The sequence below is a fragment of the Pelobates fuscus genome, chromosome 5 (genome assembly GCF_036172605.1).
Source record: "Pelobates fuscus isolate aPelFus1 chromosome 5, aPelFus1.pri, whole genome shotgun sequence".
Classification (NCBI taxonomy): Eukaryota; Metazoa; Chordata; class Amphibia; order Anura; family Pelobatidae; genus Pelobates; species Pelobates fuscus.
In genome coordinates this window covers 337,712,190-337,728,684 of record NC_086321.1, presented here as the reverse complement: position 1 = coordinate 337,728,684, position 16,495 = coordinate 337,712,190, and the positions used below count along the sequence as shown (strand labels likewise).

The 16,495-nt window shown below is 40.8% G+C and overlaps 1 protein-coding gene across 1 annotated transcript in view; it reads left to right on the top strand.

The window, feature by feature from the left end:
- LOC134611650 (fer-1-like protein 4) overlaps positions 1 to 16,495 on the top strand; it is a 192,427-nt gene that overhangs the window by 36,428 nt on the left and 139,504 nt on the right. Inside the window, exons 4-8 of the mRNA XM_063455751.1 lie at positions 10,258 to 10,357; positions 12,659 to 12,750; positions 13,601 to 13,642; positions 14,194 to 14,343; positions 15,283 to 15,340. Of these exons, the coding sequence (XP_063311821.1) occupies positions 10,258 to 10,357; positions 12,659 to 12,750; positions 13,601 to 13,642; positions 14,194 to 14,343; positions 15,283 to 15,340 (442 nt within the window). The remainder of the gene's footprint in view (positions 1 to 10,257; positions 10,358 to 12,658; positions 12,751 to 13,600; positions 13,643 to 14,193; positions 14,344 to 15,282; positions 15,341 to 16,495) is intronic.

Below are 16,495 nucleotides of genomic sequence, written 5' to 3'. Positions count from 1 at the left end.
ACCACACCCCACATTTGTGATTGGCTATCACTTAGAGGAATTTCCCCTTTAAAAAGTTAAGACAAGGGAAGAGTCGAGAGATTCAAAGAAAGGAGATTCAAAGATTGAAGAGAGACACATTACGACACTCTGGGGATTCAACATTCAGAGAGATCCAGGCAGAATCGGGCGATCAGAGTAACCAAGAAACTCTTACACTCCATGCAGAGCAAGAGAGAGAAACATTCCTTGACACTTAGCTACCTGAGAATATCTGATGAGAAAATATCTACATAACTGGTAAATATACAGGCATTTAATTAATTAATTTAAATTAATTAAAATTAATAGCATGATATATGACTGGATAAATCATGTTTGATTTCATATTTAGAAATCTTAATTATTAAAGAATATATATATGGTTATAGCATCCCATCTGCAGCTGGGATCAATATAATCATTAATGTATTTGTGTGATTAATATCACGTTAGCATATCATGACCATTTATCCAGCTGTATTGATTGGCTCTAAAATAAGATAAAATATCTATTTAGACAAATTAATTAAAATATCAGCTAACATAACATAGTAGATTTCTCTCATTGGATAAAATCAAGGAAATGGTTGATGACTGGTTAAATGTTATTTATTTAATATTACATAGGAGTAAATCTTAAATCCCTAGAAGAGGTTTAGCCAGCATTGAAAGGGTTACTCTGCCAGCTAAAGTTTTTTTTTCCTACAACTTCACACTGCAACTCTAAGGAATGCTCTGTCTCCCTGTGAAACTTTCACATTCTCTGTAAAGAAAGGGTCGTAAATCAATCTTGACACCTAATGCTTTAGATCTAAACTACATCTTAGTCATTAGGAAATGTTTGTTTTAAATTACCATATTGTATTGCATATTGCTTTATACTGAAAATTCCATTGATTATTATCATGCATGTTACTTATATTATTATCATTTGAATATAAAAATAAATATCTATTTTTATAACAATTTGTGATTTTTAATTACCGGTATATGGTTTTACATTTTCATTTAACACGATAAACGTTCTTAGGGATCTGAGAATTGAAATCGTGGGCAATTCTCTCTGTTTACAATTATTATCCCATAAATATCCCCACAACACTGTGCAGGGTGAGGCATCCAGTTCGGTTGCCCATGGGTTGAGATGCGTATAGACCTTGTGCCGTGTGGACGTGATCTTGGACGTGATCTTGTGGTTGCGTGGCCTGTCTCCCAGACCGATTGTGGGATGCCACTGCCACGGGAGGATCTGCTTGTGGCTGTCGCTTCATGGGGCCTCGCGTCCCGCCATTTCTCCAGCTTGTTCATGCCCGCTTTGCCCCTCCGGGGCTTGTGTTGCATCTCCACTCGCAGGTGAGGTAGCCTTGGGCGCCCTCTCCTGGGTTTTCCCGGGTCTCTGGGTGCGGCCCCTGGTCTGCTGCTGCGCTCTGTGGGGCTCCAGAAGCATGACCCCAAGATGGCTCCTTGTTGGTGCTTGCCTCTTGTGGGTTTATTTTGAGATGGGGTTAGTGCTACCCTCCGCTTGACTGCCTGATGTAGGTTCTGTGGCAGGTCTGTGGGCAGATTCTCCCGCACCGGAGGTTGCATGCAGGCCTCCAGTTTCTCCCAAAAGAAGGCGAAGATTTTATTTAACCGGCGCTCCGTTTCCAACGCTGCACTGCATGGGTCAGTAGCGTGGGAGGCATCCGCCATTTTGTTGGCCTTGTCGGTAGTAGGCCCGGGATTCTGTGTTGGTGTCATGTTTCAAGTACTTTGCATGGGGTTCGGGTGGGGATGGACCGGGCCCCGGTTTAAGTTTTCGCCTTGTTGTGGCAACAAGGGAGCAGCCGTCTCTCCTGCGCCTGCCTTGCTTGTAGGCCTCACCAGGGTGATGGGTGAGTATTGCTTGAACTGTCGCTTAAGTGGTGTCATTTTGTTCACCTCAATGTTCCCTCTCGGTTGGTGACCTTGCTGTATCGAGTAGCCGCTGTTTTAGCCGCGATATTCTGCTTTGTTTGTTCTGGTGAGCAGGAGCTGCTGTCAGGGTACCTGTGGTCTCTACCTCCGAAAGAGGTAAAGACTTAGCAGTTCCTCCATCCGGACGGTCTGATGGCTCCCTTCCTCGCGGTCTATCCGGTCATGCAAAGCCGGCCGCGAGGGAGTGACTGCCTTTTACAGCATCACGTCCGGAAGTACGCTACCGGAACGACCTGTCAGTCAATTGCTGCAGGACCAATCAGGACGCCTCGGAGGCGTGGTTACTTTTCTGAACAGGGTATTTAACGGAGCTTCTTTCGTTAGCTCATTGCCCTGTCGTGGTTCTAGCTTGTTCTAGTCACTCAGTGCTTGTATTCTGCTTATCCCCTTTGGTTTTGACCCGGCTTGTTTATTCTACTCTGCTTACCTCTGTATCCTTGATTCGGCTTGTCTCTCGCTCTCCTGTCTTCTGTTACCCTCGACCTCGGCTTGTCTTTGACTATTCTCTCAGTACTACTTACGTTAGTCCGGCCATTCTAAGGTCCGGTATACGTATCTGGCTACTGTTTGTACGCTGCGTGTTGGATCCCTGTCCCGATCCTGACATTACGACAGGGCCAATGGATCCTGCAAGTACAAACAGTCAGCTTGCTTCTCCTGATCCTAGGTTTGAAGCCATGGATCACAGAATGGATCAGATGGCACTTGCGCTACAGGCACTATTATCTCGTACCCGCCTCTCTGAGGAGGAAAGACAGTACAGAAGAAGAGAGGGTTTGTGTATGTATTGTGGAGCCAAAGGTCATTTACTCTCGAACTGTTCTAACCGTCCGGGAAACGCTCGCACCTAAGTCTCTCTAGAGGACAGGCCTTGGGTGTTTCTATTTTGTCCTCTACTCCTAATTATAAAGATCACAGGCTTCTGCTACCAGTTTCCTTGACTTGGGAGAGGGAAGTAGTAAGGGCTATGGCATTGATAGATTCCGGTGCTGCTGAGAATTTTATCGACCAAGCCTTTGCGATTAAAAACAACATCCCATCCCAGCTAAGGGAGACACCCTTGGCCGTTGAGGCCATAGATGGTAGACCACTACTAGACCCTGTTATCTTTCGTGAAACCATACCCATTGATTTAAATGTTGGTATCCTACACGTGGAGAATTTATCTCTTATGCTCATTTCGTCCCCTTCCGTTCCCATAGTTCTAGGGTACCCATGGTTGAAGAAACATAACCCTATTATTGATTGGGAGTTAGGGGAGATACTCTCGTGGGACCAGGGCTGCCAGGATAGGTGTTTAAGCAAGGTTTCTCCATTAGCTAATATTAACATACCGGAGAATCCTACTCAGTCCACAGAAAGACAGATACCAGACCTTTACCTAGACTTAAAGGCAGTATTTGACAAGAGGAATGCCGATTCTTTGCCGCCACACAGGTAATTTGATTGTAAGATTAAGCTTCTACCCGGGACGATGCCTCCGAGGGGCCATGTATATCCTTTGTCTGTTCAGGAAAACTCGGTTCTAGAGGAGTATATTCGGGAGAATTTAGAAAAGGGATTCATTAGGAGGTCTTCTTCTCCGGCCGGGGCTGGGTTCTTTTTCATTAAGAAAAAGGATGGCACGCTGAGACCTTGTATCGATTACCGAGGCTTGAATAAAATAACTGTCAGAAATGCCTATCCTATCCCACTGATTACCGAGTTATTTGATCGTCTTAAGGGCTCCAAGATCTTCACCAAGTTAGATCTTAGAGGGGCATACAATTTGGTGAGAATCCAGCATGGTCACGAGTGGATGACGGCATTCAATACCCGGTATGGCCACTACGAATACACGGTTATGCCATTTGGACTTTGCAATGCTCCTGCAGTATTTCAAGATTTGATTAATGAGGTACTTAGGGAGTTTCAACATGATTGTGTTATTGTTTACCTGGACGACATACTAATACACTCTAAGGAGATTGAGACTCACCATAAACAGGTCAGAAAGGTATTACACAAACTTCTGCAACATGGTCTATACTGCAAATTGGAGAAATGCAGTTTTGATCAGTCTCAGACAGACTTTCTTGGGTACGTGATTTCTGGGGAAGGCTTTAAAATGGACCCTGAAAAACTCCAATCTATTTTAGACTGGCCTTTGCCCAAAGGACTCAAGGCTATCCAGAGGTTTATTGGTTTTTCCAACTACTATAGGCGCTTCATTAAGGGATACTCCTCTATCATTGCGCCTATTACCAATATGACCAAACAAGGGGCTGATACTAAGGTCTGGTCTAAGGAGGCTCTTGTTGCTTTCAAGACTCTCAAGGAACTTTTTGCCTCGGCTCCCATTCTAGTTCATCCTGATACGACTCTGCCTTTCTTGCTCGAGGTCGATGCCTCTGAGACAGGAGTTGGGGCTGTTCTATCTCAAAGGTTAGGGGTGGACAAACCATTACACCCTTGTGGTTTCTTCTCTAAGAAATTATCTGGGCCTGAGAGCAGATATGACATCGGGGAGAGGGAACTGTTAGCGGTCATTAAGGCTTTAAAGGAGTGGAGACATTTACTGGAAGGGACATTACACCCTGTTACTATATTAACGGATCATAAGAACTTGTCTTATATTGGGGAGGCTAAGCGTTTATCCGCCAGACAGGCTCGCTGGTCCTTGTTCCTCACTCACTTTAATTATGTACTTACTTATAGACCTGGTTCTAAGAACTCTAAAGCCGATGCTTTGTCTCGTCAATATGAACCATCCACTATAACTGAACCAGTCCTGTCCTCCATAGTTCCTAAGGGAAATATCATCGCAAACACGAATCTCAGGATTCACTCTCCATTGCTTTCCGAGATCATGAAGTCTCAGCATTTGGCACCCAAACAGACTCCTGGGGATCGACACTTTGTTCCTGCCACTCTCCAACTGGAGGTGCTACGCTGTCTCCATAACAGCAAAGTGGCGGGGCATCCGGGCATCCGCAAAACATATGCTCTGGTCTCTAAAGATTTTTGGTGGCCTGACTTACGTAAAGATATTAAAGAATTCATCGGGGCATGTGAGGTTTGTACCAAGACTAAGCAACCTCATTCGCTCCCATGCGGATTTCTGCATCCTTTAGAGGTCCCTGAAAAGCCATGGTCCTGTTTGGCTATGGACTTCATTGTTGATTTGCCTATCTCTAAGAAGCAGACTGTTATCCTCACTGTGGTGGACAGATTTACTAAGATGGCTCACTTCATTCCCTTACCTAAACTCCCATCTTCGCCTGAATTAGCGGAGATATTCGCTAGGGAGATTTTCCGTTTGCATGGGATACCTTCCCAAATTGTCTCTGACAGAGGCTCCCAATTTGTTTCCCGTTTTTGGAAATCTTTCTGCTCCCAACTAGGCATCAAATTGAATTTCTCCTCTGCCTATCATCCTCAGTCCAATGGAGCTGCTGAACGCACTAACCAAAAAGTTGAACAATATTTACGTTGTTTCGTTTCTGAACACCAGGACGATTGTGTCGGTTTGATTCCTTGGGCGGAGTTTGCACATAACAATCTCATTTGTGATTCTACGCAGTCTAGCCCTTTTTTCTTGAATTATGGCTTTCATCCTTCCATCCTTCCTTCGGAGTCTTCTTCTCAAGAGGTACCGTCGGTGGATATTCATGTTGCCAATTTAAGGAAGTTGTGGGATCAGACTCGACAAATCCTTCTGCACAATTCCATGCTGGTTAAAAGACACGCTGACAAACGTAGAAGGGCAGCACCGGTGTTTGTTCCAGGCGATAGAGTATGGTTAAGTACTAGAAACATTCGGTTAAAGGTGCCGTCCATGAAGTTTGCTCCTCGATATATTGGACCTTACAGGGTACTGTCTCAAATTAACCCAGTTGCGTATCGTTTAGCGTTGCCTAATGCCTTACGCATTCCGAATTCATTCCATGTTTCCTTGCTAAAACCACTAATATGTAACAGGTTCTCCTCCACGATCGCCCCTCCTCGCTCTGTGCAGGTGGAGGGTCAGGAGGAGTATGAGGTCAATTCCATCGTTGATTCTCGAGTCTCCCGGGGGAGACTGCAGTATCTGGTCGATTGGAAGGGTTATGGTCCTGAGGAGAGAAGTTGGGTACCTCAGGAGGAGGTGCATGCTCCCCGTCTCCGCAGGGCGTTTCACTCTCGCTTCCCTTCTCGCCCTGGTGTCTTCCGCCCGGTGGGCGTATCTGAGAGGGGGGGTACTGTCAGGGTACCTGTGGTCTCTACCTCCGAAAGAGGTAGAGACTTAGCAGTTCCTCCATCCGGACGGTCTGATGGCTCCCTTCCTCGCGGTCTATCCGGTCATGCAAAGCCGGCCGCGAGGGAGTGACTGCCTTTTACAGCATCACGTCCGGAAGTACGCTACCGGAACGACCTGTCAGTCAATTGCTGCAGGACCAATCAGGACGCCTCGGAGGCGTGGTTACTTTTCTGAACAGGGTATTTAACGGAGCTTCTTTCGTTAGCTCATTGCCCTGTCGTGGTTCTAGCTTGTTCTAGTCACTCAGTGCTTGTATTCTGCTTATCCCCTTTGGTTTTGACCCGGCTTGTTTATTCTACTCTGCTTACCTCTGTATCCTTGATTCGACTTGTCTCTCGCTCTCCTGTCTTCTGTTACCCTCGACCTCGGCTTGTCTTTGACTATTCTCTCAGTACTACTTACGTTAGTCCGGCCATTCTAAGGTCCGGTATACGTATCTGGCTACTGTTTGTACGCTGCGTGTTGGATCCCTGTCCCGATCCTGACAGCTGCTAAGACATGCTTCCTCTCTGCTCTGCAGCCAGGCCCCACCCCTATTACAAATATTTTAAAAGATAGACAATATGCAGTTAAACAGGACCAATGCATTGGTCATAGAGAGAAAATGTCTCTTCTCAGTATTTTCAATATTAAGTTTACTTATGCCCTAAAAATAACAAATAGGTGCTTGTGAGGTCCGAAAAAGAAAATGAAATATAGAAGTTTTCACTGATGTGTTTATATCTATCCTTCAGCTGAGTGCCTCCATCTTGTCTGTCCTGGCAATCTGTGGAATGTTATTAATCTGTTTATGAGAAATGAACACAGAATCATATAGAAAATCACACAGAATCATATAGAAAATAGAAAGCTCAAATGGAAAATCCAGACCCCTAATCAACTTTAGCTTGCTGAAAAGCTTTATGCGTGAGGAATGTGTCCTCTTTTTCATTTTGCAATAAGTGCAGATTTCATTAGAAATTGACACTTTTAAAAATAAAACTGGTTACACCCCCTTGGCTTTCAAACAGACAACAGGTAATGTTACTTCCTGGTTTCATTAGCTCAATGCAGCTGATCTCAAGAGGTAGCAATTGCCCAGAGCACCTGACTTACAAAGACTTCTCATTGAGTTGTATGGGCAGTCTGTGATTGGAAAACCACAGGAAGTCTGGGCAGGGTTAGATAGGGAAAGCTTGCAAAGGCAGCAGACGAGAACTACAGGTTTTGCAAGCTGTTTTTAGATATATCCCCAATTAGAAAATACATAATTAAATGCATGCAAGTTTTCATTTGGTTTATATCTACTAAACAGTGTTTTTTATTTATTGTGTATTTGAGCAGTTACGTGTGGATTTAAAGAACATCATAGAAATCATATAGTCAAGAACAGGCTGAAATCAGAGGGAAACAGAAGATCAACAATATGATAGATTAACCAGGGTCAGGAATACAGAAATAACTACAAACAGAAGCACGCTCTTGGGTATCTGAAGATCACAACAGGGCACAGGTCTAAGTGTGGTCTGGGTTTAAATATCAGGAGATATGGATCTATTGGCCTGCACCATCAGAGCGATGACAGAACATGCGTAACTGCTGTCCCAAAAATCTGGGTATCACAGAGACTTGAGTTGAAGTGGTAACGCATAAACCATGATGCCACAATGATGCATGACATCACATGTTCTTCACTGATGCTAGGATGGTGCAGGTGACAGAAAACAATCCATGATATAAAGCTCTGCACTTTCCGGTCATTATAAAAGAATCCAATAACCTTTACACCCGTCTATCAGCATAGAACCCTCCCAGAAACTTGAATCGAATATCTTCATTGAGACAGAGGTTTTTAACCCCTTAAGGACACATGACATGTGTGACATGTCATGATTCCCTTTTATTCCAGAAGTTTGGTCTTTAAGGGGTTAAAGACCAGAAAGTAACACATTAAGTGGAGAAGGAGAAAAGAGAAACAATCTGTGTTATTGATGTGCCACAAGCCACTGGATGATGATGTCACTTGCTAAATGTTTAATATACATATACAATAAAATAAAGCGTCACATAAAAAGTCTTACATTATTTTCAGTGGTGTCATTCCTTGAAAAGTGACATTTCCCTTTAACCCCTTAAGGACACATGACGTGTGTGACATGTCATGATTCCCTTTTATTCCAGAAGTTTGGTCCTCAAGGGGTTAAAGGGACACTATAGTCACCTGAACAACTTTAGCTTAATGAAGCAGTTTTGGTGTATAGAACATGCCCCTGCAGCCTCACTGCTCAATCCTCTGCCATTTAGGAGTTAAATCCCTTTGTTTATGAACTCTAGTCACACCTCCCTGCATGTGACTTGCACAGCCTTCCATAAACACTTCCTGTAAAGAGAGCCCTATTTAGGCTTTCTTTATTGCAAGTTCTGTTTAATTAAGATTTTCTTATTCCCTGCTATGTTAATAGCTTGCTAGACCCTGCAAGAGCCTCCTGTATGTGATTATTGAGATTGAGATACAATTATTTAAGGTAAATTACATCTGTTTGAAAGTGAAACCAGTTTTTTTTTCATGCAGGCTCTGTCAATCATAGCCAGGGGAGGTGTGGCTAGGGCTGCATAAACAGAAACAAAGTGATTTAACTCCTAAATTGAGCAGTGAAATTGAGGGGAATGATCTATGCACTAAAACTGCTTTATTTAGCTAAAGTAATTTAGGTGACTATAGTGTTCCTTTAACGTGTCATTTACGCAGAAAAAGCTGCTTTTAAGTATCCTTTGTAATTTTTAAAATTTTATTTTTGTATTTTTTTTTTACAATTTCTTGTATTTTGGGATTTAAGACTCACCCCCTCCTTCCAAACTGCGCTGTCAACTTGTAAAGGAAAGCAGACTGTGAATCCAATTACCAACAGCTTCCCACAATGTTAGTCAATTTCTCTTGCTCAAAATCATTTTAAAAGCTACTGGCGACAGTGAAATATCTGTAAAAGCAGCAGAGGAGTTTAGTTGGCGCTGAATCTCTTGCCGTCAGTACATCTATGATCAGCGGAGATAAAAAAAAAAAAGAATGCTTATTTTCTACGAATACAAAAGGATACTTAAAATAACAATGTGATTCTACATGAAAAAAGGATAGCAATGATCTAAACTGAATGGGATAATCTTACGACAAACAAGATGTGTATAAATTCTGTAAGGGAAAACCCTCAAGAATACCTGGGAAAAGTAGGAAGATATGCCGTATCGAACATTAAATTAATAAAATAAAATTAGAGCTTTCAAGAAAATTAATGTGTGGGTAATGTGGGACTAAAGTCGTTATAGTATATGTTATATATACTATAAGATATAGAAGCACCGAAAAAAAAAGAGTACTAATTCATATTACCATTGTACAGCGCTATGGAATCTGATGGCGCTATATAAATAATAAAATAATAATAATAATATACAAACATGGACTTGCTGATTCCACTCTAGATACTTTGTCGAAAAACTGGACTTACATTTTTATCTTATATCTTTGTTTTGGGTGTAGGCTCTGTTAGCATGAATAACAGTGATTGTAGTAAGTAATAAGGACATTTTAAAAAAAATAATTCCATTCTAGATGTAGTACAGTCAGCAGAATATATTGCATTCCAGAACAGTCAGCAGGCCTATTTCCCCCAGATTTCCTCGGTGTCCATTTCATACTGTCGTCAGACTCATTTGCACATCCTTACCCACAATTCATAGCCGCAGCGAACAACAAACAAGATCCAGCGCACTCACTCGTTTACTAAACAGAAACAATAGGGACAATCTTGACAAAATTGTGCAGTCAAATATGCCACTGCTTTACCTGATTACACCTGTATACGCTGTCGTGACGATTGAAAATACTATTTACACATCTGCACAACAAAAATAAAGAATTAAAAATAATTAAAAAAAAATGAATGTTGAGACGATCTATTCAGAAATGACAAGACTATTTACCATTAACTGTGAACCATATATTTATACCTATTGTTCTTTTTAAGATTACTAGGAACTTTGATAATAAGCCTCCAGCACTTGCCTCAAAGTGGTCGTCTCATCCTCAGAGAAGCATTGGTGGACAAAAATTACAGTATCACAGGGGTAAGTGATGGTGTGGGAAGTGGGATCAGACGCTTTGCCGGACAGAGTATAACTTCTAGGAGTCTGCTATTTTTTATTTGTTTTATTTTTAACCGAATGGGCCTACTGAAGCAAAATGTTTAACGTAAGATAGTCAATTTCGCTTACTGTACTAAAAAATAAGGAAATTTATCAAAGAGGAGCGTTCAATTTTAGTGAGCTCAAGTCATATGGCAAAATTATAGATATAAGGCATTCATTTCGTACTGAAGAAGGTTAGAGTATGTTTGCACAAGCTGTTAACTGAGTTGCACCCAACATTGTTTTTTCTAGTGAAAGGCTGGTAGCTGTTACCTTTCTCTTTGTGAATCATGACAAATTTCTGTGACTCATTAAAAACCTGCTCTTATCTTTTACACAATACACTCGTTCTTTTTCTTTCCCTTCACCTTTATTTTTGTTCAACATGGCTGAAACTTGCTTTGCCAAGTGGCATACTTATTTCAAATTTCAAAATAACACACATGCAAACACATCCACAAAGTTGTTGTTTTTTTAGATTCGAATACTCGAATCTACTCTTTTCTACCTTATGAAACCTAAAGCTCTGCTTGGTCTCCCTGATGCATATCGCTGAGCGGCCATTTTGTTGTTGACTGCAAAATTTCATGAAGAAACAGCTCCTCTCCAAACATTCTGATAATTTACATTTCTGATTGCTTCTCACTTCTCTTATGTTCATCCCATAGTTGTGATTACTTACCATTAGGGATATCCACTCACTTTTGTCATATCCAACAATCCCGAGCCCATCTAGGACTTGGTTAATATGCTTTTTGTAATAATCTAGTGAAAAGTCAATAATTGTTAAAATGGCTGCCGCTATCATGATAACTAGTTAATCCCCGTATCCCATGTTTAATTATTTTACCTTGTTTCAATCCGGTACCATTTTTGATGCTGGACACTGCATCCCTGCCTCATTAAATGGTGCCTCCATGCCCTGCATCAAATTTTCTAATGCATCATACCTGTGATGTTACCTATTCCCTAGTATCTATATAAACTCAATTCATGAACAGAACCTTACCCTCTCATGGCTTCCGTTTGGTATTCTATAGCGCATTCTCACATTTCCTGGTATTAAAAATTTGGCTTTTTTCTTGACTTCGTTTACCTCTGTAATCCTACTTAGACCATGCCTAGTTTATCGACCCTCGGTACCTCTGTAATACTGACCCTTGGCTCATATACCTGACTACTCAATTTTTTCAGTCTATTTACTTTACGTTAAGCCCAGACAATTCTAAGGACTGCTAATATGCTCTGACTATTCTTTCTTGCCTTATCAGGTTTGACCTATGTTCAGCATGGTAAGGTAGAGTCTTTAGTGAAATGTTAGGTGATTTCCATACTACAGATTTTTAACATTTAGTATGTGGCAGGTTGGGTAGGAGTATTACAATTTCTTGGCGTCAATTAGGTACTGCTCCACAGACTGATTAGTACATTTGGCTGCCCCAATTATTTTGGGGGTGATGGGTTAAAGAAAAAGACTAGAAATACCCATCTTGGATCAAAAGTGATTCCAAAATCATGTAAATTGCCACTATATCCGGCAATGTATATATATATATATATATATATATATATATATATATATATATATAATTGATAAAGATTTATGCAGTATGGACTGCTTTTTAGATTCAATTTACAAACATTCATATTGCAGTATACCTTTTAGATACAGATAATTCCATAATGAGGTCTATGGACAAATGAGTCCATGAGTTATGGATAGCGGTTGTAGCAATCTATATAGAGCTACCCCAGGAGTTTTCATACGGGCACAGAGTTTACTGCTGCAAGGTTGTATCCTTACACATAGAGCTGTAAGGATGTTTTGTATCCTTACACATAGAGCTGTAACCAGAAGGATTGTGAAGGATTGTGACAAGGCATTCCGTGTTTTGTCACTCCTTGGTGGCGCTTGCTTGGAATCATGCAAATGTTATAGGATGACAGGCATAGCGGTTAAACAGAGGAACAAGTAGAAGGATACGATCAAAATGCATTTTAATATATTATACTTTTTTATGATTGGATGTGTACTTGTTTGCGGTGCATTTGTTGACATTTTGCACATTAAATTCTGGCTCCGGTTGTGCCCTACAATTTAACTGAAAGATAGAAAAATAGGTCGTACTTATCAAATAAAGCCCATGTTGCCTTTATTTATGTAATCTATTATGTGTTATACTTGCTAGGAACATTTATCTCAGTCTGATCCAACGGAGTTGTATTTTTCTCATTTTACAGATCTATGTTGAGTTGGATATTCGTTACCAGCCTCCTGATGGTGCAGCTGGCGCATGGGTTGGAGATGACTTTTTGTCTTCTGTGGAAGACAGGTAAGTTTAACCCAATTCTATTATGCAAGACTATTTCTTTGAAAATATGACATAATTTGTAAATATGCCAAGAGTCACCTTTTTGGTAGAAAGTTGATGAAAGTTGGCCTGTCAGGGCACAGTGAAAGTCAAAAACACAGTACTTTAATCCACACTATCCTAGATTCAGAAAGTATGCAAACTTAATACCGATCCTTAGGGTGGCTAAACAACCAAAGAGATAATAGCAATAGAATAACCAGAGATAGGCCAAGGTCAAGGGATACCAGAATATAGACAGATCAAAATAGTCATAAAAAAAAGAGTCAACTAAAAAACTGAGTCAATACCTAGATAAACCAAACCAGTATAAATATGTTATCGCGAAACTAAGTAATCACAACAAAGTGATGTACTCCAGGGTTTAAAGGGCTGATATAGCATTTGACGCGGGATTAGTGCCTTGCGTCATTTCCTGGAGACCAGAAGTGCATATGTTCATCCTGCATCCTTAATTTGACTCAAGGTATAAAAAACATTTGAAAAGAATTATTAAAGGACATGAATTCAGAGCATCCAGGGTCAGTTTTGATACTGGAATGACACAGGTATGGGGACGAAAGGTGGTCCACATCAATATTGATGCCAGAATGATGCAGGTATTAGGAAGTGCCTCTGACAACCACAGGTAACCTACTCCTTGCACTAATAATGTATGCGCTGAAAATATACACATAAGTACTGCTGCATGACACCCCAAAGAGTATGACTGGAAGTACAGTCAGGATCTTAGCTTTAAGAAGAAAAAAAAACCTGTCTTTACAGAATATATATTAACCTATTCTTTTTATTTAAATTTTTTTTTTTACAGTTCTGCATTCATTATCCGGAATGTTGCCTTTGATGAATCAGAGTAAGTATGACTTTAAGACAACTTTTGTACCACGTATACATAAACAAATGAAAACTATGTATATTGTACTACCTAAAATATACCAAAATCTTATGAATGCTAGTAAAAACATATAGGGTGTACACTGTGTTAAATAAGCCCTATATTTTATTTTGGTATTATTAGATTATAAGTTATTGTACATATTATTTCTGTATTTCGGAGTTACTGAACACAGGGAGAGACATGACCGTCTCATCCAGCCTGCTTAATCAGGCAACTAAAACTGTGACCAATTGCTCCAGTTGAGGAAGAACCCAATAGGTCCAGTTGAGGAAGAACCCAATTGGTCCAGTTGAGTAAAAACTCATGGTTCAAAATATAAAACTCAGCTCAGCACTAACTCATTAGTCACTTTTCTCTGTTTCTGTTGATCTCAAAAAAGTTTTTTTTTAAAAGTGGACCATGGTGGATAATTGTCCATCAGCATGATGTCACCTATCTTTGCTATAACTGTTGCTTTTGGCAGGGGGTGAACATCGTGTTTTCATTAATTCTCTTCTTGTTTTTAGAGCTGAAGCTGCTGCTGCAAGAAAAAAGGATATTGATGCTGTCCGTATCGGAAGAAAGCTGGTGAAGGGCTCAGATGATGATGATGATTATGACTCGTATGATGATTCAGAAATAGAGATATCTGGAATTAATTTCACTTCAGTATTGAGGTATTTCTCATAGGGTGGGAATAAACAGTATACACATTAAACAGACTATTAAGAAACGTTAAGATATAGGCACAGGGCCGGTGCAAGGATTTCTGTCTGCAAAGATGTATTTTGCCACCACACCACCAAAAATGCATCTTCACCTGCTTGTCTCTAACCCCTTTTGTGTTTCTTATCACCTCTTTTGTTTATCTTATTCCCCTTAGTTCGCACTGAAATGTTGTTTAAACTCACCTTTTTTCCCCACACCAGTTGCACCGCGACTGGCTTTTCCTCTGTGGCTAAGATAATCAATTTTGATTACCTCAGCCAATGCAATGCTTTCCCATAGGAAAGAGTGGGGAGGATATTGCACATGTGCGGCAAAACACCATGCTTCGCCAGCCGGGCTCCCTGGAGTGATGGGCCCGGTCGCAGCTGTGACCCCTGCGAGCTTGTTAGTTTCGCCACTGCCCATAACTCAGTGGTTCCTAAACCAGCCCTCAAGGTTCCCATACCAATTCAGGATTTAGGGATTGTGTCTAAGGTAGTTTTAGAAAAGTTTTTGAGAAATCAGCACTTTTATAAATTAACCAGGGAACTCAATCGAACAGCCAGGGAGGATTCCTTCCTACTTCCCTTAGCTCCCTTGGGGACCAGGTCAGAGGCTTCTCGATGAAAATCCTTTGATTGGTTATTTCATTGTGAAGAGACTGAAAGTCTCTTCCGGGAAAAAAGGGGGGGCTTACAAAGGCTGCAGTCATAAGAACTGCAGCTTCTGTAATCTATTTTAGACTATACCCACAATGGATACATGCATACAAATATGCGCGTATGTATTAATTGGGGGTATATCTACTAAGCTGTGAAGGTTTTTTGGGGGGGGGGGTGGGTTGAAGAGTGGAGTGGTCCTTTAACTCATAAAGTTCAATATCTTAACCCAATTCCTCTCACTTGCAGTCGTTACAGTGTTCCCATGAAGGATGCTGCAGACAATCCGAAACCAAGAAACTTCCAGGTAAGATTTATTGATTCATTTGGTATATCATATTTATCAGTTCTGAGGTAAATTCACAGAGGTGCATTGTGGGTATGCCAGCTGTGTTTGAGCACAGCCTAATGCAGGGCCAACTGCGCTTTCTGCCCCCTGGCTAGGCCTGTCTGGGCACTTTGCTACTTTCCCACCTTGTCCTTTGGTTGTTATCCCCCTCGATGCCCTTTCTATTGTGCTTTATACTTCACTCTTCTAGACTGTATGATCGTTAGAGCAGGTTCCTCATCAACCTATTGTTCCTGTTATATTTTGTAATTGTCTCATCTATTGTTAAATTTCCCCCTTTTTATAACATTGTAAAGTGCTGCAAAACAAGTTAAAAATTGTACATAAACGCCCAAAATAATAATAATTTATTATCTATTATGTTTTTGAAGAAAATCTCTGTATACATCCAATGACGCAGCAAGGGGGGGGGAGGGAGTGTATAAAAAATGTAATTTAATAAACATGTTTCCTTTCACACCAATATATAGTGAAGAGCTTCTGTAACAATAATTATTTAAAGAAACACTCTACCCAAATGGGCAACACAAACCCAATACAACCACTATTTAATAGATAATTTGTAATTAAATTTCTAATTTTTCATGCATGTATTCATTTGGTGTATATCTTAAAAAAGCTTGAAAATGTTGTTTTGTTGGGCTAGAGGCGTTAAGTACTTAAAAGAGGTATGTCTGGTGCAGCCACGGACGTCCGCGACTTCACCGAACATGACATAGGTCGAGATAGGGGCGCCAAACTCAGGAGCAGCCCCGGGCGGCAAAAGCTCTAGCTATGCCACTGTATACACCTTGTCATCATTAGAGCAAAAATGTGTATTTTATACCTCTTTCGCTATATTTGCATGTTTTTAAGCCAAGCAATTTTCTCTGGCTGCACACCTTGTGCTGCGCTTATGGGCAAATTGTGCAGATTAAGTCACTACAGAAACAAATTGAATGTGTCTGTCGACTAGTTCATTAGCATGTAATCCATATTTCCATTCATTGTTTGATTGGTGCCCACTCCAATTAAACTGAGCTAAAGAACAATTCTCTTGTTACTGTTATAGTTACTAACATCTGTAATCAATCATTTGACTTTTGCAAGTATGTTATTAAAATAGGAATTTTA